Below are 24,357 nucleotides of genomic sequence, written 5' to 3' on the forward strand. Positions count from 1 at the left end.
GACGTTTCATGCGGTATATTTTGCAAACACTGGACATGCATTTTACAACTCTATCTTTGTGCTAAGCTAACTGAGCCCTGACTGCAGCTTCTTCTTTACAGAAAAGCACAGCACAAGCAGAACCACATGTTCAAATGCAACCCTTACCAAGGCAGCAAATAAGCATATTAAAGTAACAGAGATGTAATAATTATTATCAAAAACAGAGAGATGACTGTTTTTATGAATGTGATTTGGCGGAGGCCTCTGCCAGCTTTCTTTTTATGCTTGTTTTAAGGTGTGGCTTTTTGCATGAGCTACAGTAGTTGTGGAAAACCTAATCTGAGCTTAGGGGTGGGACAGTATTGATCTTAGATGAGACAGTTGAAAACCAAACTAACCAAGCCTTTACTCTATCAGAAAGAATCCAATAAAACTCAGGCGGGGGCTTGACTACCTTGTTTTATTAGCTTTGATTTACAGCAGGTTTTCTGTTTGGGGGGGAACCAATGACTTGGCTGAACACACTTGCTTCTCTGCTCTTATTCAAATTTCTGTCTCTATTTTTGTTACACATTCTTAATAAATGTGGCATATTTACTTGATACAACATGTTAAGGCAGATTAGGCAATTGTGTTACTGTTAAAGTAAGATTTACAGTCACAGCAACAAAGAGGCTGATTGACACAAAGGCCAGGGCAGCATGCCAGGCAACAGATGAGCTCACTGTTGAAACAGGGATTTCCACATTTCCATGTCAGTTTGGCCAAAGTCAAAAACAAGAGCAGGGGGCACACGGGGCACGCACACACCAAGTCATACACCAACATGTAAGGATAGAGACACATGCCAGGCTTTGGCTTAGACAAAACAATGTATGTGATTTATCACACACACACACACACACACACCACCTGAGTGTTGTAAACAATAGTAGCCTTCACAGATATTTTTCAAATGCAGCCAGGCTTGTTCAATGTGGAATGGGTGGCAGTCACACGACAACACCACACACACACATACACACTGCAACTCTACCTCTATATTGTCAACTGGGCTAGGCCCTCACGGTTACCATAGCAGCCTGGCCCCTCCCTCCTTCCCTGCAGGGGAGGTGTTTTGAAAGTTCACGGCGTGTTTGTGCGTGTGTGGGGTGCAGAGAGAAAGAAGCAAAGGGGCGTGGAGGCCGAGAAAAGTGCAGGAATTAGTTTACACCTCTCTCCAGTTCCCAGTTGCAACAAGTGGCAGCAGCAGCAGCAGCATCCGAGAGTCTGCAAAACTTTCCCGTGTGCCTCTAAGACACGCAGTCACTGCGGGACCCACGACCACCCGTGAGCCATGGAAGAAGAAGCGCCCCACGCCGAGCCCAGCAGCAGCGCCTCTGGCAGCACCCACACCATCCCGCAGCCCGAGAGCAGCCCCCAGCCCGAGAGCAGCCAGCAGTCCGAGAACCCGGAGCTCCTCATCCCGAGCTTCTGCCCGGCGTCCTCCCCGCCCACCTCGTCCTCTCCGACCCCGACCGGTACCCTCTCCAGGTTCGGCTTTAAAATGCCAACCAGCCCGGGCGCGGTCGCCCCTGGGAGCCCGGTGGACCGCGGACAGGTGAGCGCAATAACGGTGGTGGCGCTGCTGGACAAGCTGGTAAACATGATGGAGGCGGTGCAGGACAACCAGCAGCGGATGGAGCAGCGGCAGGCCGACCTGGAGAACGCGGTGCAGAGCGTGCAGGGTGACGTGACCCGCTTGACCAAGAACCACTTCACCACCGCCTTAAACGTGGACAAGCTGCTGGAGCGCTCTCGCAAAACCAGCGGGCACTTGAAGGAAGTGAGGGTGCGCCTGGACAAGCAGGCGGTGCAGGTGAAGAAGCTGGAGAACAACCACAGCCACCTACTGAAGAGGAACCACTTCAAAGTGCTCATCTTCCAGGTGAGGGAAGCACAAAGAAACACTAACAGTCGTTGTGTCCAAGACGCACAGACAGCATTCCAGCCAGAATAAACGCCCCTTTGTGCTAATTTTAAAGGTGCAGTCCCCCGAGTTTTTATATGAAGCTCGTTTTATTCACAAACTCTAAGTCCAAGTCTGTAAACGCAGCCAGACAGTTAATTTAGTTGCATGAGCTGGACACATGCTGCACACTCTGAAAATGTAACCCTGGTGGCGTTACAGTGACGTCAGCACGGTCCCTTCACCTGGGTTTAAAACACAGTATCTGAAGCAGACCAAAATACGGCGTTACAAACAGAGACATGATCAGGCTGGGAGACGTAGCACTAAAAGCATCATGAATTCAGCAACAACAAAGATGGTTTTGGAAGGAAAATGTCAAAAGAAGGGGGAAAAAATCATTTTTATAACCTTATTTTGGGGTAAAGTCAGCAGATTTCTAAGCACTATTTATCAGATTTGACAAATTTGTGGTTATGACCTGGTAATATTCCAAAATAACTGCCCAAACAAGTGTCTGGATGCATTTCAAGATGGCGGCAAAGTGGTGAGACCTGCTCCTAGAAGGAAAACGGAGGGAAAAATGAGAACATCTTCAGTGTAACTCGACTAACCTTTCAAACTGTTTAAAACTCAGTGTTCAATGGTTGGACTACTGCTTAAAGGTAGATGAGTGAACTTGTGTGTGTTGGATTTATTTGCATTTACATTTGACTGCAATTTTGGGTGTGTTTGGTTGTGTGCACGCTCGCCATGTGCCTGGTTGGCACTGACACGTGACGAGTCGTAAGTGATTTGCGACATTTTCATTTTCAGCTCTACAAAACTTGCGGAGCAGGCTTTTAAACAAACACGTGTGCATATTAAAATAAGTCTGAGCAAAAAAACCAACGCAAAATATAACCAGATTATTTATGAGTTGAGGCCCTTTCGAGTACATTTGAGTCCTGTTTGTGAGGAGAAGGGTGTGTCTGGGAATGGAGCTGCACAAGATAATAGAGGAGGGCTCAGACTCTGACTTTAAGTGGATCTGTTTACACCCCACAGTCATAATTCAGAGAGACAAGTGGTTTCTTTGGATGGATTTCCCACTTTTGCTGCCATATCACACCTGTACTCGGGCAGGGGAAAAAAGTTCTCCACTTTCTGTAATTTCAGGAGATGGTTTCGAGTGAAAACTATGACTAATGGTTCTTCACCTAAACCGTCCCTCACTTATCAAGGAACATTAAAAGAACTGAAAATTGTTTTCCATTTTCCATACATTGTTGCACCGACTGATGATTGCTGCGTGGCTGTGTGAGTCTTCGTGCATGGTTTTTCACGTGTGCGTGGGTACCTGTGAGCATGTGTGTACTAGTTTGTGCCCAGGTAGTGAAAAGGGGGGTGGTGGGAGGGGGCACTGTTGACACAGCCAGAGCCTCGGCAAGCTTTTAACCGCTGTTGTTATCTGGTTTCCCAGGTACTGAGGCTCTGTTGTTCAAACGCAGCAGGTGCCAAGATCGTTTAGTATGTATGTGCTAGAAGGGAGTGACTTGTTGCTTTGGAGATAATGAGAGTGGACAGTGCTGCTGGCTTTCGATGCACCGTCAAATTGCATGTGCTCGAGTTTCTCTCACCTCAGCAGCATATAAATGAGCACGAGTAGAGTTTCTGTTGTTATTTTGGGTTCTGCTTAAAATGTTCTTCATTTTCCCCCCAATTTCACATCAGGCTAAGAGGTGGAGTGTTTGCAGATGGGTGTAGAAAGACTAGGAATGACCTTAAGGGCGTGTGTGCAAAACATGTGCATTCTTGCAACTTGCCCAGTGGATGTTACGCTGATATGTTGGGTCAGGTGTATACAGCTCCAGAGCTTGTAAATGACACTCAGAGTGCCCCCAGGGGAGTGGGTAGTAAAATAAGTTCAATGCAGCCCTTGTTCCTTCACCTGTTTTGACTCTTCCATCGCTTTACACCTCTCCCAATCTCTCTTATTTGGTACCAGTAGGTCCATATTTTCTCCATCTAGTGCTGTACTCTGTTTTTTGTCTGATATCTTTTTATCTGCTCTGTTTCACTCCCGGTTTCTGCCTTTAAACTAAATCCACCTTTTTTTTCCTTCTCTCTCTCTGGTCAAACCACCTGTCCTGGTTCCCTGAAACTTCGCTAAAGCACATGCCACACGTCTCACGCTGCTCTTTGATATTTTGCCGCCCACACTAGAGCCAAACTTTCTTCTATTCACCTCCCTGCTCTGCAGAATTGATCCAAAACCCTGTACGTGCTAGATTAGGCGGAAACACAGAGGGCTGTTGGTTAAATGCCCTCAGTTGCACGGAGCAGGGGTCCCATACTAGCTTTGGCCGCGGTCGGTCAGAAATGACAGCGATTTCTGCCGCTCTGCTGCATTCCTGCGCATAACGAGGACTAATGAGGTCTTAATTACTGCTGCTTGGGCTTTGTTTGTTTGTTTTGTGCATCAGTGCTTTTCCTGTCTCTGTACGGCCCTCCCATCTCCAGGCCTTTTGTTGCTGTGTGCGCACACACATGCACACACGCAAAACAGACCGAGTTCCAAGTCATCAGAGATTCCGCTGTGTACAGTGTCAAGACTGTTTTGGTAATTTCTCTTTGGAGAGGTAAAAAGTTGGATCGCAGAAATTTATTTTCCTATTATTCGTCACATAGGCGCACTTCAAAGGCTCATTACCTGAGGGGTCTTGGAGATCTTATAGCTTATCTGAATTTGCATCTCTGTGGCACGTTACATGAAACGCGCTGTATTTGGAATTTAATTTGCTGCGACAGAAAAGTAATTTATTCTAAGTAGATCATAACGCTCCCATTTGTGTTTATTTCACTGTGGAATAGCCTCGCAACAACCACGTCAACCTCTGTGGCAAATTGAATTTGAGCGGCGTGAGGGTTTTATTTGTTCTGTCACTTTGCATGTGTGCAGAGCTTTGCTGTATATTTAGCAGCGAGAGTACAGCTGTGCTTCTTTCCTCGAAGGGATGGGAAAGGGGATGTTTGGCGATTGTCTGGGTTTGCAGGATCGCTAATCGCAGAGAGCCAGTGGGAGCAACAGAAGCCCCGTCTCTCACACACCGTCACACTTACATGACCTATCAAAGAACCTTCATATCGCTCTGCGAGGAAAGAGAAACAGGCTCTCAGGCCAGAATAAACACACTTACTGTGTTTTGCTGCTGTCAACTGGACAAAACGTTCATGTAGTTATATTCACTCTTTTCGCATCGGCTAGAAACCTCTTTCCCACCTTTTACCATTTGATTGATTGGTTTAGAGTTAGTCATTTTCATTTTGTTTGCTTTGCTACCGGTTGATTTGGAGCCTTTATACAGCGACACAAGGTTGTGACTTAATCTCAGCTTTCCAAACAGGAAGAAAAGGTTGTTTTCTTTTGTTTTCTTTTGCTTTGTTATTCTCTAAAAGGGAGGAAAAACTGATAACGTTCCAAGCCCTGCACTGTAACTGTACTGGTAGTTCAAAGAAGCTGAATGAGCAGGGTTGGAAAAAAAAAATCAAAATAGTAGTAGTTGTAGTGTACAACTTTAAACTCTTATTCAAGTCCCAAATTCTATATTCAAGTGAACTGTGACACAACAGACAAGAAAAAACCTGCAAGCTAAACTCAGGGTGGCTCTCTTATTAGCTTTCCTTATAAAATCTGTTCTCTAACAAGAGTAATTAGATATTTGAGTGCAACTGGAGTACGTATTATGTATGTTCACAGTATTTTTACAGGTTGGAGCAGGAAGCTGTCTGCAGGCTACAGTCGAGGTTTGTTGTATGTCTCCCTCTTTGACGTGGTCGATTTCACCACGTTATGGCTGAAAGCAGTGCTAGCTGTTTCAGTGCATTCAGACCTGCTGTGCATACATGCCGCAGATGTTGAATACAGCAAAGGTGTAGTTAAAGTGAGTAACTAGTTACGTTACTTTATGCAGCCATGGGTAAAGACAAAATCATCTACAGTGCAGGGAAAGGAGGTTGAAGTAATATTTGTCTTTCTTAGCAACTAATAGTGTAAGTTCAGAACTTTTTGTCAGATTGAAGATGGAACCGCAAACGTTCAGTCACAAGATGAGTTCACATCTCGGAACATCCAAGTGATGACATTTTTTTGTCCTTTTAGTTTTATTAAGGCCTCAGTCGGGTAGCCCTGTAGACCCCCATCACACCCCGGGCACAAGTGTATTCTCTGATCAGTTGGCGATTGGTCACAAAGAATGTGCTGGACCTTGTGCTGCAACCGACGTGCAACTTTAACTTTGAAGACAAATGTTGTTACTTTTTCACATTTCAGTTTTAGTGCCTCTTACCAAGTAGTTTGAGTGTTTGCAGATAAATAAGCTTCTTCCATGCAAACTACTGACCACCACACCACTCTGCTAGCAACCCACCAATGCAGCACCATACACCTCTTTGCAACCAATTTCATGCTAGTAACTACCAGCAACCACTCGCATTCCCTAGGAACAGGTGGTTGCCAGATGATCATCAGCACATCTGTAGGCCTTTGTGACTGAGGCCTAAAGTTAACCATTTGCAAACCTGCATTAATGTTTTATTCTGAATCGTACTTGGTTGAAGAATCCGGCTTAAATAGCTGTTGGATGTATTGCATCCATTGTTTGGCTTAGTTCTCAACCAGTTTTCCAGTTTAACCTTTAACTGTACTTTTTAATATTAAACCCAACACAATGACTCTGTATGGCTGATTAGTATAACTATCATGAGTTTTGCTGAATAATTATGGTTAATTACTGTAATTACATACACACGTTTCTTGTGCTTTCATAGAATCACTTTAATAAAAAGGCTCGTCAGAAGCTCACTAACACTGAGGATTGTGCTTCTTTGCTTGGCTCACCAGCAGAATATCTGAAGTTATTTACAGAGATGATGGCTGTAATCTAATGTTACATAATACACAAGTAACTATACAATGCATCTTCTCCAAAATGCTCCATTAGTAACTTTATTAGTAATGTTATACATGTACAATGACGATAAAGGGCAATAAAGAGCTATTCTGTTCTATTGTATAATACATGCTCATACTCGACAGTAAGCGAGTAACACTGCAACTCAAGCTGAGCACAAGTTTAATTTAAAATCAAAGTCTTATTTTCCCATTTCTTTAAGCAACAGGTGGGTGTGGTGGCTTTGCAGTTGTGTAAAAGCTACTTTAAACAGAACTGATTTTAAATGTGACTGACAGATAAGATCTGTTATCATGTTCCAGTTCAACAGATAGGAAATGGATTAATAAAGCTCATGACTCAAATTACATGTGTGCGTTGTTTTTTTTTTTTGCCTCTTACGAATCAACATGTGATAATGCATTTTGCACAAAATGTAGATTTTGGCTACAAATCATGTGTAAATTGAATTAGACCACATGTACAATGCAGACATTTCTAGATAGGAATCATGTGATCTCGAGTATAACGTGCGTCCTCTACAGTGAGATTTTTTTTCTCTTAGGAATATTTTTAGAAAGTGCTGTTTGAAGCAAGACTCTAAAGAGTAAAACTGGTCTCAGTGATAATAGTCTAAAATGGGTGTGCAGCCTTTAAGGCGTGCTTTCTAGTTGAATAATGAACTATGTTTACAGCATGGGTTCTCGCTTTGTTATCATTCTTTCTTTTCCTTTGGGGTTCATTCCTCAGATAATCCTCTGGCTTTTTCCCGACAGCAAAAAATAAAAATGGCAGAACTGCGAGTAAGCGATAAATATAGAGTGAAAAATGATAAGAAGTCGGGGAAAAAAAGGCAAAGTGAATACGTGGCCTGCAATTGTCAGTTAATGATAGTATAAGAACGAGTGTGGAGATTATACAGAAGTTTGTAAATGAGCAAACCCCATGCATCAGAATGGGGATCTGTTACCTTAAGTGCTTGCTTTTATTCCTGATGTAACATTCAGGTTTGACGAGTCGGCTCAACAGTTTCAGCCTCTGAGGCAAAGGCAAGTTTGCAACCGCAGATTGTTTGAGTAAAATACCATCTGTAACAGCTTTAATAACGCAGAAAAGAGGTGGTAACATTAGAGCCTGGATGGGTATCCGCACCTGACTGATACTGTATGACTGATAATCTAGTCTGACTGTTTAATTTATGATATTTTTGCAGTAAAGTCATACTTGCAGACATACAACAAAGGTAGTAGTCTCTGTGTATTGCATGATGCAATGCACGTCTTTATTTGGGAAGCGCCGGGAGCATTTTCCATGATATCTCAGATTATTAATAAGGTAATGAAGCTCAGTGTTTCCACCACCGTGGATTTAGAAGGGTGCCCCATCTTCCCAGTTGGACATCCCTCCAGGAAACTGAAGGCAAAAAAGTGGATTGTGTGCGCTTCTTGAATTTCTGTGCGGTGTACAGTTTCACTAGTTTTTGTGCTCTTGGTTTCAGTGTGTATATGTCAGTTTCATGGTATGCTCTGTTACAAGATGCCCATCACCTTCTATCATGTCCACGTAGAGCAAAGGAGAGACAACTGAAGTGAGGAGGAAGTTACTGGAGTTTAAACTGCCTTATAATCTCACTGCTAGTGCAGCAAAAGCTTCTCAGCAACTGCTGATCAGTGTAAAACATGGAAAGACTGAAGCTCTTCTACTTAATCGAATTAAAAGGGAGGGGGGAAAAAACTAAATACAAAAGAAACAGAACATTTTGGTTTGTTAATAATGTTCACTTATTTCATTTATATGCCAAATAAAGTTGCCAAAGTTGCCACTTGTGTCCTCTGCTCTCTGTTTCACAATGTGTGTAAAGCCCCACCCCTGCCCACACATTGAACTAAGTACAGACTAAGGGTAATGCCACCTTTTTGACAGGTTTTGACATGTCACTATATGTCAGCAAAAACGTGTGTGTGATGACATTACTGTAGATTTATTTATTTTTTCCAAGAGTAGCTTTAAAGGCAGAGACCACCCTCACTTACTTCCATTGCAAATCCAATAATTGAGTTCAGGAAAGCGCTTGTAGCGTTATTCCTAGTAGGCTTTCGAGGGGTAAAGAGTCGTTTGCCGTTTCTGACTTTTGTGATCTGTCTAATCCCTTCTTTTAGGCCTCTACATTCATGCCCGGAAGAGAGACAACAATAACTATTTTGTTCTCATTCCTCTGCTCTTAAACGGAATGTGAAAATTTGACATGTTAGCATTCCTGTCTGTACTGCGGACACATGTGCCCTTTAACCTTTGTATGGAGTAAACATTGTGACAAATAGAGAGCCTTATCAAAAATGCTCCCACAGCCCTTATCAAACAATGGTTTTGATACACACGCACACAATGGGACTAGAGCTTTGTGTGAAGAAGGATCTTGAGAGATTCGAACAAAAAAGCAAAGGGAGATTAACACAAGAGTGCAAACTAGTGAAGATATTATTTAGCACTCTGCATCATTCTCTGTTGGATAGATTGTGCTAAACTTTGGGATCTGGTTGATGCAGAGGAAGTACAATAAGCGACAAGGCTCAAGAGATCCAGTCAATAAATGGGTTTGTATAACGGATACGAGGCCATAGGTGAATTAATTGGGACTGGAGAGCTTATGTGACAGAACATGAAACACATCAGCATTCAAAGTGCACTCACGGTTGTCCTGTAAATAATGGGTTGTGTCAACAGGTTTCCTCAACAACATCATTTATGTCAACAGCAATAATGGCAGCTTCTCTAGACTGCCACAGCTTCCATTCTGCCAGCACGTAAGTATGACATCGTGGCTCAATTGGTTATTGTATTGTGCAATTACACAAGCTCACAGGCCCAGTAAACATGCTGTGTTTTCTTTTGGTGAGGCAGATATGGGAGGGGTGCAAATGCAAAAGAATGCTCCGAGTTGTTTGCAAAGCTCTGTGGGTATTACGCCAAGGGGCAGGATTCAAAATTGGAGCAAAGTCATTGATGAGATTTTTTTTCTTTTTTTTATGATCATGTTTGTCATAATTGATACATATTTGGAATGACAGGCTATAATACAGTGCTTGTTTCTACATTCAGAAGTGAATGTGTAGAGCACAGTGGTATTTTATCAGGTCTCTTGGTAAAATTACAGTCAGAATAGTAGAATTCAATTTCCTTTTCTTCATTTCCTTCCTTCCTGTGTCCACAGATGGCTCTTCATTCACACTGGGTTGGAGGGTAGACGGGATGTGAGGTTTTGGAAAAAGCTGGGTAGGGGTGAAAGTGAATGCAAATGTGCGCAATCATGTGAGTTCCAGGTGGACTTGACACTGCTATTGTTCTGGGAATAGACGAGCGTGGCTGTGGTGTAATGGACAGTGGTGTTGTACAGATGGTGAGGATAGGCAAATTTTGAAACAGTGGGAAGATGGAAATCTTTCACAACTTTGTCTTTGACCTTTTGTTTTGACTGTCGAAAAAGGGGGTAAAAAAAATCTCTGAATCTGGAGCTGTCCATTCTGTGCGAGCAGCACAGAGTCATTCCGCTCTCTCGTCTGTTTATTCTTTTTAAAATAAACCTCCAGATTTCCTCATTCTACAATTACAAGAGTAACAGGGTAACACTGTGTGAGTGGTGGTGATGCTGTGCCCTCTCATTGCTGCTGTTCCCAGGAGGCCACCTGACTAACTACACCAGCACACCTGCTCCAGCCTCACCTGGTGGAACCCCGTTCAGCTGAAGAGCCAGGAAAACACACATTTAATTGCTGTGTGCTTTGGTGTCCTGATTATTTTCTTTCCGTGAGCTATTAATGGTGAAGTTTGCCAATAAGTTCTAAACAGAAACTCCAGTTGAGGTTCATGTGAATGTCGTGAAAGCCCAGGGGGACGGCCTTACGGCAGTGCTCGGTCAGAGGATCGCCAAAGACTGGCTTTGTCCTCTGAGGTCCATCCTGTGCTTTCTGAATATGTGAACGGATGTTTGTATTCACGTGCACGCATATGTAAACTAAGAGGAGAGAAGAGATACAAAAGAAACAGTATAGGCTGTCATGGTGCATGCGGTGTAAACATGAAGTCACTCATCCAGTAATGCGAGCCCAGTTCACTTCTTTCACTCAGTTGCAACTCTGCCTTTCCCCACCCTGATCTCTTTATCTGAGTACAGCAAGTGACTCTTGAGGCTTAGCAACATGTTGCATGACTTGCAATTAGATTGTAACTCTACCCTCCAACTTGTCCTGTCACCATTGCTACTTTTGTTAAAAAACATGTCCCAGGAAAAACCGTATTGTTTGATCCAGCGTGAGATTGATATAATGGTAGCATGGGTGACATATTAATGAATTAATACAACCTTTCAAAGAGCAGTGAATTATCAAACATTGCATAGAGAGGGCCTCTGTGGATGCCTGTTCAGTTGTCTCCGGTGGTGAATTAAGAGTTGAATTAAGAAAAACGCATTCTAATCCACTCCTTGATACCAAAATGTATTGAGTCCTGCTTTTTGACTGGGCAGTTAAAACCTAGCTGCCTTGATAGAGGTAACAAAGACAAAATCAAAATGATGTTTCTTCTTTCATTTGGCTCTAATGCAAAACAGCAGAGATGTGGAGAGCTCTGTTGAACCTAATCTTTTCAACTTTCTGAGTAGAAATAGGCAGCTGACAGAGGGAGGGGAAGAAACATGAGCTTTAGGTACTGGTAATGTGTTATCTTCACTTCACCTACTTTGATGTCTCTTCAGCTTCTCTAGGACTTGAGGTTGACTTCAATAGTGAGTCAACATGCTTACCTTGCTAACCCCTTGGCATTTAACCCTGTTTGTGCTATTGGTGCCCTTTGACATATTTTAATGTAATCAGGGAGTCTGTGCTTCAGTTTTGTTGACTGACGTGCAGAATTTTATTCTTAATCTACTACTAGTTTTAAGTCTAGGCTGCACTAATAATAGTGTAAATCTGTAAATACAGAGTCAATAAAACAATCGGTGACATAATGGATAATTCTGTCTTTAGCTCATCTAGCCAAAATACCAATGAGCTCATGTCATAGCAAAGTATCTAGTAATCTGTCCACAGTTCACAAGAATATCTATTCTTTCTACACTTGTACAAAGTGATCACCTAATGGATCATCCAAAATGTGCCCAAGGTCACAGTTGTTGTTTTATAGGCAATATTCCGTGAATTACTATGGTGTGTGGTGTTCATGTCTGTGGAGGAGCTGTCTGAAAACAAGACTGAAAGGAAGGAGGGAAAAAAACATAAGCAGTGCGGGAAGGTATGAGAGAAAAACGTGTCTCGGCATATTCTTTTCCTGTTCATCCCGCGTAGGCGCGGCCCTAAGTCGTAGAAGGGTGGTGAAAATCCTGTAGTGCATTGTGGCATCATGTAGGCTAAAAGGCTGCTCGTAATTTGACATAAACAAATGTATGGTCAACAATACGAAGAAAAAAATGTGTTCATGTGCATATATTCAGTCAATGAAATAATTATCTTGACAGGCCTACATGCAACAGTTACATGGGCTCTTGAACTACATTATATAATTATTAGTACAAGATATCTTTGAAGTGTGTGCCCTGTAATGTACAGTAAACCGCCTGTCACACTAAATTAACTTTGTTTTGTGGTTGCTTCCAAATATATTTTAATTATAATGGTTGGCATCCTACATGGCTGCACACAAACACTCAAACACACATGCTGTATCGCATTCTCGGGGGCTAATGAGCGATTGCTTAGATGGTGCATTAATTAAGAGGGTTCCCAAGAGCCCTGTACCAGAATGCAAGGTCCACACACACACACAGGACACTCATGGGTCAAATGGTATTTAGGGAAATTTTGTTTGTTGCTTGCTCGCTAACACTGTTGGGAGCTAATCTGAGGGCAAGCTAATATCACACTATTTTAATATACTTGGGCAGCCAAACAAACCAAAATTATATCTCAAATTTCATCTCTGGTAGCTCTTACAAGGTACTTCATTACGTACATCCATTCATCTGTATTTGAATGCTGGTGTCTAATAAGCCAGTCACATGGCAGCAACTCGGCTCCTGTAGACATGGTCAAGATGACCTGATGAAATTCAGACTGAACAGAATGGGGAAAGAGAGGTGATTTTTTTTTAATCATGTTAAATGCGCCATGGTTATTGGTACCAGATAGGTTGGTCTGAGTATTTCAGAAACTGCTGATTTGTTGGGATTTTCTCATACACCCATCTGCAGAATTTCTGGAGACTGGTCCAAAAAGACAAAAATTTCACTGAGCTTCTCTGAGCAAAATGCTTTGTTGATGTCAGACTTAAGAAGAGAGTGTCCAAGCTGCTTTGAGCTGATAGGAAGGCAGCAGTAACTCAAAACAACCATTCACTACAACCAAGGTATGCGGACGAGGATCTCTAAACGCGCAACACGTCAAATCTTGAAGCAGATGGGCTACAACGACAGAAAACCACACTAGATGCAGACTAGAGGCTACAGTTTGCACGAGCTCACCAAAACTGCACAATAGAAGATTGTAAAAACATTGCCTGGTCTGATTAGTCTTGATTTCTGCTGCGACATTCAGATGGTAAGGTCAGGCCTCTTAGTACAAACTGATCATCTAAATGCTGCAGGCTGTTGCTGACTTGAGGAATCTCTGAGGAATGTTTCAGCACCTTGTTGAATCTGTGCCAAAAGGATTTGAGGCGGTTTTAAAAGGAGGTCCAACCCAGTGCTAGCAGTGCAAGTAAAGAAGTGGCTAGTGAGTGTAAATCCACCCAACTTTCTGCTTTTATTCCCATCTATATTCACAAAGTTTTCTAAATAACATGTAGGGCCTAAAATGTAGACGGTAGTTTCTGATTCATGAAGTAATAAAAAGATTCTTTCTTTAAAAGCTACTTCACCCTTATGTGCAGACAAATTGTCCCCTCAAATCCCAGGTTAAAATGATTAGATTAGAAGCACTATAAGCATGTTTACAGCCTGGCACAAACACTGGATTGTCCTCCATAGGTAGTTTACCCCTTCATAACAACTTTGGTTGTTTTAGATTAGGGGCATGTTTACTCGGTTTGACAGGTTTGCCAACAACAGGCAGTTGTAGCCACTAGTTGTCTTTTGGTAATTAGACTGAACGTATCCCTCACACCCTGCTTCTGCTATTGGTGCCCTTTTGGAACACTTTTAATTATCTGACTTTAGGATTCTTGATTTTTATTAGTATGTTACATGGCACTAACTGACACTAATAACCAAGCTTACCAGTAGTAACTGAAAGCATGGTACCATGTGATTGGAATATGCTTTCTGGCTCCTCAAAAAACCCATGTGGACTACAAAACCAATGGGTGCAATCGCACTGGTTACCCTGTTGTTCTCTATAGAGAGTCCCATAAATATAGCGCAAAGTACATCTCTTGGATTTAAAGTCATCTCCATACATTTTGAGCAATGCATGTCTCAGTTAATAACAGTGTTACTGAACAAACTCTTGTAGATTTAGTCACAGGTGGGCTCAGAACTCAGTCTCTGTGTTTAATATGCCTCCCACACACACTTCAGCACCCACACTGATTACCCCAAACATGTTTGAGCCAAATCACAAAGTCTGTGACGTGCCCAGACTGGTGCAGAGGTGTCAAGATTGAATCTTTAGAAACCTTAACTGCACAGAACAATCAGGGAAGATTAGTGTTTATTACCAGGAAATGCTCCACTGGGGGTCAGGAGAGGCCATATTGGCTCTGATTTTTTTCTAATCACAGCTGGTCAGATTTTAGATGGGTGCTTAACCCTTAAGAAATCTCATACATCATGCTGATTAAAACTGCCCAACTCAATCTGAAGTGTACACACACGAACAGAGGAGATAAGAACAAAGCCTGGAGCACCATCATCTTCCTAGAAGTGAGCTTTCTGGCATTTTTCTGTAATCTCTAATGTGTTTTATTTTTTTTTATTTTTTATTTTTTTTAAAGCTGTCACCCACAGAGCTCCTGGCTATTCTGATTTGAGTCTGCATGAACATGTTTCTGTGGCGGTCCTGCAGTGTCAGACCAGCAACAAAATAGGGCATTCAGATTCTGCCCATTCACGAACAACAATGAAGTGCCACAGAGAACAAAACTGAAAGGGAGAGATTACAGTTAAACCAACTGAGAGGCAGCGGGTAACCAGAGCTGTTCCCCAAGGTGCCACTCTTTTGTCTTTTTTGGGGGGATTTCAAGCCCCAAATCCAGAGTGCATCACAGTTCCCAATTTGTAGGACAGATGGCAATCCTCATTTGTTTTTGAGGGCACTTTTGGGCTGATATTGTTTTTTAAAGAAACGTTTTGGGTTGCATTGAAAGAATTCTTCTATTAAAATGTAATTTCTAAAATTACAGCATTACATATCGATAAGTAACTGGTTAGAGTTGCGTGATGAAAAGTAAACACCCAAGTGCATTTTTCTTGCACAGGTTGGTTACACAGCCAGCAGGTTATCTACTCTACTGTATATTTAACTCTGAGTCTACTGACTTTACCCCATTGCATAGTAAGTTGATATTTGTAGCATTTTCTGCACCACATAACCAGCATCAAGCTTGTTATTTTCCTCAGAGTGACACCTTACTTGCAAATAATTACTAGCATTTAAAAAGTAACTATAACTATTATGTAGAATAACAGTGTTTTGTGAAGGGTTACACCTAACACTGGTTGGTGGTGAATAAAGACTTTCTACATTCTCAGATCATGATTTCTTTGATATTTTGTATTTCTTAGAAACATCCCAGAAAGAAATTTCATGAGGTGTAATTTCTTTAGAAATTGCCATATGATTTCTGGAAGCTGTTGTAACTGGCTTGCACTTCTGAAATGAATCAGCTTTATCAACTTTACTCTGTCTATATTGCATTTTATATTCTGAAGCTGTAAAACATGCATTGTTCTTTTCCTTCCCCTTAAAAAAATGTGTCCCTTTTCTTGAAGTTTTCTGGGTGTTGTGCTTTATATAACATGCTGACAGATTTATTGGCTTGGCACACCTCAACTGCGAATCACAGCTGCATGTTTCAGATGAAGCTGGAGATATCAGGTATCTGCAAGGTGGTTAAAAACAGGAGGGAATTACTTACCATTTCACAAAAGCTTTACATAAGTTGTAGTTTAGGTGCTCGGAAAAGCTACGGCAGCAGAACATAGTCTGAGTCTTCATTTTTTTGGAATGTACAGTTCAGGTGAACACTGCTATATTGTTGACCGCTATCTGCCTATTCCTAAAGAAGTTGTCATCTACCGATGACAGAGATTGATGCTTATCTGCTATGGCATGACAGATAAACAGCTGAAAGAATTCACTAAGGCTTCATGAAATTCACTTTCCTTCCCACAAAGGAAGCAATAAATGACAGCAGAGCATGCATACGTTTAGAAATGGGCCATATACATTTTAAACATTGGGAAATTACGAGCATGTGGCAAATGGTGTGTTTTGGGGTATTTCAGATTTCATGTCACCCAGTTTGGTTGAGTTTGTGCAGAAGATCAGACAAATTCAGAAATGATATTGAAAATGTGAGGAAGTTTTCTTGCAAATAAAGAGTTAAATCTTTTGCATACAAACGCTGCAATCACAGTAATTTATATTGTTGCAACTAATTGGGCTTTTTAATTAAGGCAAAATTAATTTATATCATGACTCATTTTATAATTATTATCATTTTGCATCTTTTTTATGCATCAACAAAAGGGCTACAGAATTGTACAGAATGGGGCACTTTTTAGGCATTTCAAAGACCTTGTTGTTGGCCCTGTTCCAGTATGGTTGGCCCAGTCCACTCCAAGAAAGATGCATGGTGGCATTCAACAACATAAACCATCCTCATGCTTTAAGCGTTCTCATAATACCCAAGAGCTACTATGCATTCTTTAAAGTGTAGTCATATTTGAATGAAGACTCTTTCTTACGTGCAAGGTGCAAAGACAAAAAACTAGTGGTTTCGTTTTTTATGATGAGTGGTATTTGGCAGTGGGCAATGTTCAAGAAGCTCAGAAGACGAATTGCAACACAAATACTTGACTGACAGTCTTGTCTTTTTATTGAGTCACCCTAGTTGCAATAAAAAAAGATTTGTCAAGGTCTCATCGGGCCCTTTTTTTTTTGTTTGTTTGTTTTTCTTTGTTTTCTTTGTTTTTTCTTTGTTTTTTTGGAAAAGAAAGACTAGAAAGAAAGGTCTTTATTGTATTTAATATTGTAAGTTTTTTTTTCTAGCCAGAGTTTTATTTTTGGCTTAGTTCAGCTTTACTTTTAGTCAGCTATAAAGGTTAATGGCACCTTTACTGGTTATTATAACTGATATATGTAGATGTTAAAGATCTCAAAAATGTGCTCCTCCACTATTGATATGTGACCTCACATTACAGTGACAGATTTCCCACAAAGTTCACATATTCAAAGAAATCGATCAACTTAATGTACACGTCATTGCTTCCTTTGAGCAGAACGTGGGAGGGGCTTCATGTGGCTGAAATTACCATATAAGGAACATCCACTCTGACATCATACAGATCGAGGAGCAGAAAAAAGTGTCTTTAAAATATGTTCAGAACACTCTGAAACCTGAGGGTTTGGCTCCGAGGGATTATTTGTGCATATGCTGATTTCATTACTTGTTGCGTGCGTGCGTGCGTGCGTGCGTGCGTGCGTGTATCACAAAATAAAGAAAAGCACTCAAAACCATAATGGGTCCGCTTCAAGAAATTATAGAAGTTAATTTAGTCAGTCAGCTCATACATCATGTGTTATGGACTGTAAAGCATTAAAATGCATTTCAAACTTCACACTGTGCTACATTAAATTAGCTCAAAGATGAGAATACAGTGGCGATATTTGGGCTCTTCCAGGGAGGGATTGTTTATGAGCATTTCAAATGTGTAGTGGGGTATGTCAACCACTGAAGCTTCACCTTCACTCTGCACTCACTCCTGGGTGTGAAAGGATAAGGGCAGTGGTGGGTGGGCACTGAGGCTCATAAATCCCCAGTGGAGGAGAACATTGGCTGTGTATGTGTGTGATAGCATGTTTGTGCACAGACAGGTGGGGACGAAGTCAAACGGAGGCGGGGGAGCTCAGAAAAAAAGAGAGTTGAACAAAATGAATGTCTGCATATGGAAACGATTGCTTCTTATTTTACCGGGTTAGTGGTTATCGGTATGTTTATGGATGGGGAGGTCGGCGGTATAAAAGACAGTATGAAGTGTTTGACTACTGCAAAGAAACAGGTGGAATTCCTCAGGCACCTTGAGGAGAAAATCTGGGAGGCATGCAGAGACTCGTTTCTTCAGTCCTCAGCAGGCTGAGAATATTAAACACAGACGTCAGTTTACGATGAATCAGAAACAACTGTGCTTAACCTAAAAGTACGCAGTAACGTGTGCTTGAAAGTGCAGTTTGAAGTACACCTTCTGTACTTAAATTGTCAGGATGTAGACTCTGGTAGCAATCATCAGTAGGCTTAAGTATAAACCAGCCATAGCCAATCCAGACAGCATTAGTGCATTGCTTGTCAGACTTGCCCTTGTTCATAGTTTTCTTTTACTGATCAAAATGATTGCCCTCTTGATAAACTTCTTTCTATCCTTCTGTTTCTCCACCAGGAAGACAATGAGATCCCTACCACTGTGTCAGTCAAGGACTCCCTCAAGACCCCACAACCAAGCCAGTATGATGCAGAATCCACCCGGCCTGCTCCATCTGTTACAGGCTCCACTGATGGCATCCATACCCAAGATGAGGTCCTCCAGAGCGTTAACCTGTCCTCCGACGATGAGCTTCCAACACACGAGGAACAAGATAGTCTGGATTGTGAAGGTTTAGGGGCCACTTCCGTATTTTATGAGAGAAGGTCTGACAAGTTCAAACGGTCCAGCCTGAAAAAGGTCGACAGCCTCAAGAAGGCCTTCTCACGCCAGAGCATCGAAAAAAAGATGAGCCAGATCACCACCAAGATCGTGCCACCAGAGAAACGTGAGAAGATCAAGAAGAGCTTCACCCCTAACCACCCCAAGAGCCCAACTGCCAAGAGCTCCTCTTTTAAGGTGTCTCCCATGACCTTCAATATCAAGAAGGTCAGAGACGGGGAGTCTCCTTCACAAGATGTGCCCAAGTCTATAGGAGGAGCCCACGTAGAGATTCCTCCTTTGGGAAGCATGGATGCCAAGCTCAACCGGGCAGAAGTGCATACCCATGAGGGGGTTGTGGAGGAGATGCTAAGCCCTTCCAGCCCAGAAAGCTTGAAGGCAGAGTTCAATGGAAAAGCATCAAGTGAGATTAATGGTGATCATGTTGCTGGTCTGGCACTTCCAGAGCAAGATGATCTTGGTGTGGATGATGAAGAGGATGAAGAAGAAGAAGAAAAAAAAGAGGAACAGAAAACTCCTGTTGAGACGGCAGCAGATACCCAGATTACCGCAGTTGCTGTGGAGCAGGTTTCTTAATCTGATTGAATTTTGATCATAAGCTCTAGTTTCCTGTTTATTCTTTTCTTTCTTCGATTACTGAGCACACAGCAGGCACAAATTATCCCTCCACCGCAAACTGTCTCATGTTCTCGTCTTTAGCACCTATTTACACTAGAAACGTCCTCTCGACCTCTCGAGGTAGTCCACCCCCGAACCTTTCCCACAACACTATCTTTAATTATCACCAGAAAATTCTAAAAACCCTGATGTGGTCAGCAACCCCGGGCAGTACTTATTGTGAAGAGTTCAGATTAAAGCTTCTAGTGCAACTGCTCCATGAACTCTGTAGTTAAGTTGTCCAAATAAGGCAACAATGCAGAATTTACTCTCTTCAGCTGGTGCCTACCACTTCAATAGGTGCACATCTCCTGGGCACGGGACCAAATACCTCCCTCCTGCTGTGTTTGTCTGCTCCTGGCCCGCTCTTCCTCACTGACAGATAGCTTCTTTTGTTCTTTGTGTTTTTGTGAAAAATAGTAAATCTTTGCCAACCGTGGTTCTGCCCACAGCCTGGTGAGGCAGTGTGTTGCCAGGTTGTGCAATAGTTGGAATGGGAAGTTTCAGCATTTTTTAGTGAAAAGGTCTTGGGGTGGGGTTTTTTTTGTTTGTTTTGTTTTTTTTTTAAGTAGTGGACTAGAGCTTGTTCACTGAAATCTTCGCCCTATGCTGACCTGATGTAGACTAACAGGTGGCTGTGTCTTGCCTCTTGTCCTTCACTTCGGGTTTTACGCATTGCATATAGTCCCATAGTGAGATCCACTGTCGTCATTCCTAACAATTTAAACATTGACTATCTGAAACACTATTTGAATTACATACCGCTGCCATTTGACTTCTAACAATTAGCTGTTGCATCACATAGAAATTAAATGTAATAGATACATTTTAAAACCCTCAGAACATCCTTAAAAAATTCAAATATTTAAAAGAAATTGTGGTTATTATGGTTGAATTAAGTTTGAGTTCAGTCACGCTGATGCAAATAAAGCATATGACTGCAGTATAGATACTGAGTGTCTATTTTGGAGAAATTATTGTATTTTTCTATGTGAGGCACACTGCTATGCGATAACTGCCTTCAGTACATAAATGTATCTGTGAGATTTCTGTCATTATGTGATACTTGGGTGATTCTAAATTGTTTGTCTTGAAGGCGTTCCTAACTTTCATGGTGAAATGTTTACTGGGATTCATATGTTTAAAATGTAAACACTGTTTCATCACTAAAGCCCGTCTGTCTTGTTGCTGCACAGACATCCACCTGCAGTGTCTTTACCGTGCACCGGCTGGTATAAGGAACTGCTCCCCAGTAGGCTTGGATTCCTATGCTTTTGTATATAAGAGTGATAGTGAACCATGCCGGAAATTCCGTGGAGTTTTTAATTTTTTTAAATTAATTCCATGAGACATTTTTAAAGGAGGTGCAAACATCAACTTTGTGTTTGAAAGTCATTCCTTCAAGTTCCTGTAAAGTGACCCTTCTCTTGTTGCTCTTCCTTGGAGCTTTTACCAAGCTGTCCAATGTCATGACTTCCTAAAAATAATTTAGCAAGCCCAACCAAGTGCAGTGGATCCAGAGAGGTCACAGAAGTGGATAAAGGCAGAAGGCAGCATTCCTAGGTTTGACGGATGACTCTTTCTTAGCCCATTTTTCATGCTCTTGGCCTCCTTATTGGGAGTGCAGAGAGAGGAACAGCGTACGTGGAGCCACAGGTGTTGTGCCCCGGCAGAGGCTCCTGGGCATGAGCTCGTAGTGGAGGGCGAGGTGAGATGTCTAGGAAAGGACTTGAGCTGTTGGGAAAGATGCTAAAGTTGCCTTTGAGCAACAGTATGTGCATCTTAGTAGGATTGTGTTTAAACTGTGGGAACCAGATGTGTTACACTGCTTCTGATTGAAGTGAGTAATAATGCTTTAGTCTTGATTTAAGTCAAAAAATAAAATCTAAACTATACATTAAAGATCAATTTATTAAAAGTGTGGACACATTCCTAATTATAATAATAGTTGAGCTTAAGATTATCATTCAGGTGACTCGCTTCATATATGTGCCACGTTTTAAAAATAATTTAAAAAAAAAAAAGTTCTTACACTTGTATTCAGTCTGTATGTTTTATGCAGGAACATATGTATTGTTTTAGCTTCATTTGTGGGAAATCAATGGGAATATTTAACATGGGAAATGAACAGCAATATAAAAAATCTTATGTATACATCAGATATCAGATTAAATAGAGAATTTACTGACAACAGCAAAGCTGTATAGACTGTGTTGTATGTTTACACCACGTGGGGGAAAACCTACTATCCACTGTTGAAATACAACTAAACAAATAAAATATGTTAATTGTTAAATATGCTGTTTAACTAATGTATTGTTGTTACTATGTTTAAGCAGTAATCTAAGGGTATTCATGGCTCTGTTTTTATAAATGGCCTCGACAGCTTGCTTGCATTTCAGAGCTTTTTTTTTTTCCATCAAAAAGGTTTGTAGGTTGAAGTAAAAGTAAAGAATTTTATCTTTCACTAAAATTCAAAGCCAAATAACAGTCCCTGCAAACAGCACATTTTGGTATTACAGTATTTGGAGAAAAAAAGTGCTTTGTGTGTTACAGCAATACTCTGCACGTTTATTGAATAAGATCTGTTAAGAATAAATGCATAAAGCAATTTGATATGTATTCTTTTGAACAACTTGAGTGTGTTTAACCTTTGCTTTTCATTTAAATTTTTCATATAAATCACCCAAGATGAAAATGGATTGAACACTAGGTGTATGTGTACTTTCTGCTTATTCATGCAAATGTGCTACTTGGTGATATCTGGTCTGCTAAAAAATAAATGTATACAATGTGTATTTGTTCAAAAGTCTTCTTTTCGTTCTTTGCATTGTTAAATCTACGAGTTATGAGGACCACGGTTTGCTACACACCTTGAGCACTGTCAGGTAGTGATCTTGTGTTTAACATAATCTTTGTTTTTGCTTCTTAGCCGGCTGACTTAGATAACCACTTAAACCAAAGAAGTTTCCTTCATGGCAGAAGATTACTCATCACTTGAGGGCTTAAATGTGCTCCCCTCACCAATCTTGTAAACATGCTGACCTTTCCTTCGCAGACTTTAGTATTGTATACATTAATAAACATTTTATAACACTGAAATTGTTTTGTTTGTTTTCTTTTAATCTATGTTAAGGTTAAACAAGATAATGGTTTAGATCTTACATAGAGGTAGGTAAAGATTATCTATTGTGCTTTTCCTTATTTTTCTGTCAAACTTGTGTGAATGCACATATAAAATACGACTATAGTTGTAAATGATGAGGTATGCAGTGTGTACAAGTAATCCTTGATCTGTATGAGGTCATTAAAAGCAAGTATTCCTAAATGTTTATAGATATCTCAGGCTTAAAGTTGCTTTTTCAAACCACCTGGAGATGGCCATTCAGAAGCAAGCTACCCTTTTTAGCGAGAGAATGTATTAAGGGCCTCCATATGACCCAGTATAAGATGAATATGCATTATTGTGAAATGTGAATCCTGCAAAGATAGTAGAGTCCTAGTAGTAAGTGTCCTTTAATTCAATACCTTTGACCTAAAATTGCGTAGAAAACATGTAGGCTAGTTAAGCTTGTTGCTGACAGGGCTGTATGGTTGTTTAGTTTTGTCATAGGGCTGGAATCTAGTACACTTTAGAGCAGGCAGGGCTGTGTATCACTCATATCTGAAAGGAGTGGTGAGGTTACTCAACCCTTATTTACACAGTGTGGATTCATGATACAGAGATTAGATCAGATTACTCATTCTCATTCTATATAAACAACAAAATCCAGGTTGGTTGTGGCTTAATGTTGCGCAGCACCGTAGACCAACCTTAACCCCGATCCCTAGCACTAACTATTGACTTTATATATTAACCATTGACTTTATATACACTAGCACTGAGTAGCAAGGTCAGTAATCAGATACTGTAGAAATACAAATTTCCATTAATTGGGATTGCACAGTAACATAAGATCACATTATTCTTTTAACACAGTTTAATCCAATTAAAACGGAGACTAACCAAAATGTTCTGTAGAAGCGATTCGCAATAAAAACCCTTTTGATTTCAATTTTGATTTCCACCAATAAAGTGAGGGAATCTTCCTGTTAATAAGAGGATATCGATACCCTCATTCCCTTTGCCAACAATAAACTTTGGAAGGAAATTTCCACAGCAGTCGTAACCTTAGTTTTATTACTGTCTGATACAACGTTTATAAAATCCACAAGAAAAAACTTATTTAGGATCACTATATTTTACGCAGCTCTTTTGCGTACATCGTTAAAACGTCTAATGAGCTTTATTTCTCCGACGTTTCTGAGCGAGCGAGCGGGGTGTTTTGATGGTGTTTGTCTCCCTCCTATGTCCGAAATCAAGCAAACACCCTGCGCGTCTTCCACCGCCCCATCCTTCTTCTCGTTCGCTGCACAGTAGTAAGTAGCACGGTAGGAAACGCAACTGTTTGTTTGCACAATTCAGCCAAATATATATGTAACGTAAACGCTCGGCATTGCTTATGTTTATAGTGAAAAATATATGTGGCACCTGATTGTATAGTCACGGTGGCCGAGAGGTTAAGGCGTTGGACTCGAAATCCAATGGGGTTTCCCCGCACAGGTTCGAATCCTGTTCGTGACGTTAAACTTTTGATTGCCACAAATTTCCTCTTATAAAACACGCTCACACTCAATCGTTCAGAAACTCGTCAAACTAGACCCAATTTATTGATTTAATACAATGTGTGTCTCTGAAGGGTTACCCACGATACCTAGTGCTAAATGACGGATTGTACACTCCGTGAAATCTGAGTGAAATCTGTGTTTAAACTGGGACACCTTGAAGACAAAAACAACAATAAGCCGAGATTAGTAAAACGGATGCGACATTATTAAAAATAAATAAATAAGCAAACCACCGTTAGTTTTACGGTTGATAGTAAACTCAC

At 41.1% G+C, this 24,357-nt stretch overlaps 1 protein-coding gene and 1 non-coding gene across 2 annotated transcripts; both read left to right on the forward strand.

The window, feature by feature from the left end:
* The first annotated feature begins 1,132 nt into the window (after positions 1 to 1,132).
* On the forward strand, positions 1,133 to 22,523 carry cavin2a (caveolae associated protein 2a). Its single transcript, XM_084908298.1, has 2 exons — positions 1,133 to 1,909; positions 18,506 to 22,523. The coding sequence occupies exons 1-2, from the start codon at positions 1,319 to 1,321 to the stop codon at positions 19,343 to 19,345; spliced, it is 1,431 nt and encodes a 476-aa protein (XP_084764424.1). The 5' UTR covers positions 1,133 to 1,318; the 3' UTR covers positions 19,346 to 22,523.
* Positions 22,524 to 23,968: 1,445 nt separating this feature from the next.
* trnas-cga (transfer RNA serine (anticodon CGA)) lies at positions 23,969 to 24,050 on the forward strand. The gene has a single exon. It is a non-coding gene; the product is annotated as a tRNA-Ser (tRNA).
* The last annotated feature ends 307 nt before the right edge of the window (positions 24,051 to 24,357 follow it).

Source organism: Perissodus microlepis, chromosome 16 (assembly GCF_051167445.1).
Source record: "Perissodus microlepis isolate ML-2025 ecotype Zambia chromosome 16, ASM5116744v1, whole genome shotgun sequence".
Taxonomy (NCBI): domain Eukaryota; kingdom Metazoa; phylum Chordata; class Actinopteri; order Cichliformes; family Cichlidae; genus Perissodus; species Perissodus microlepis.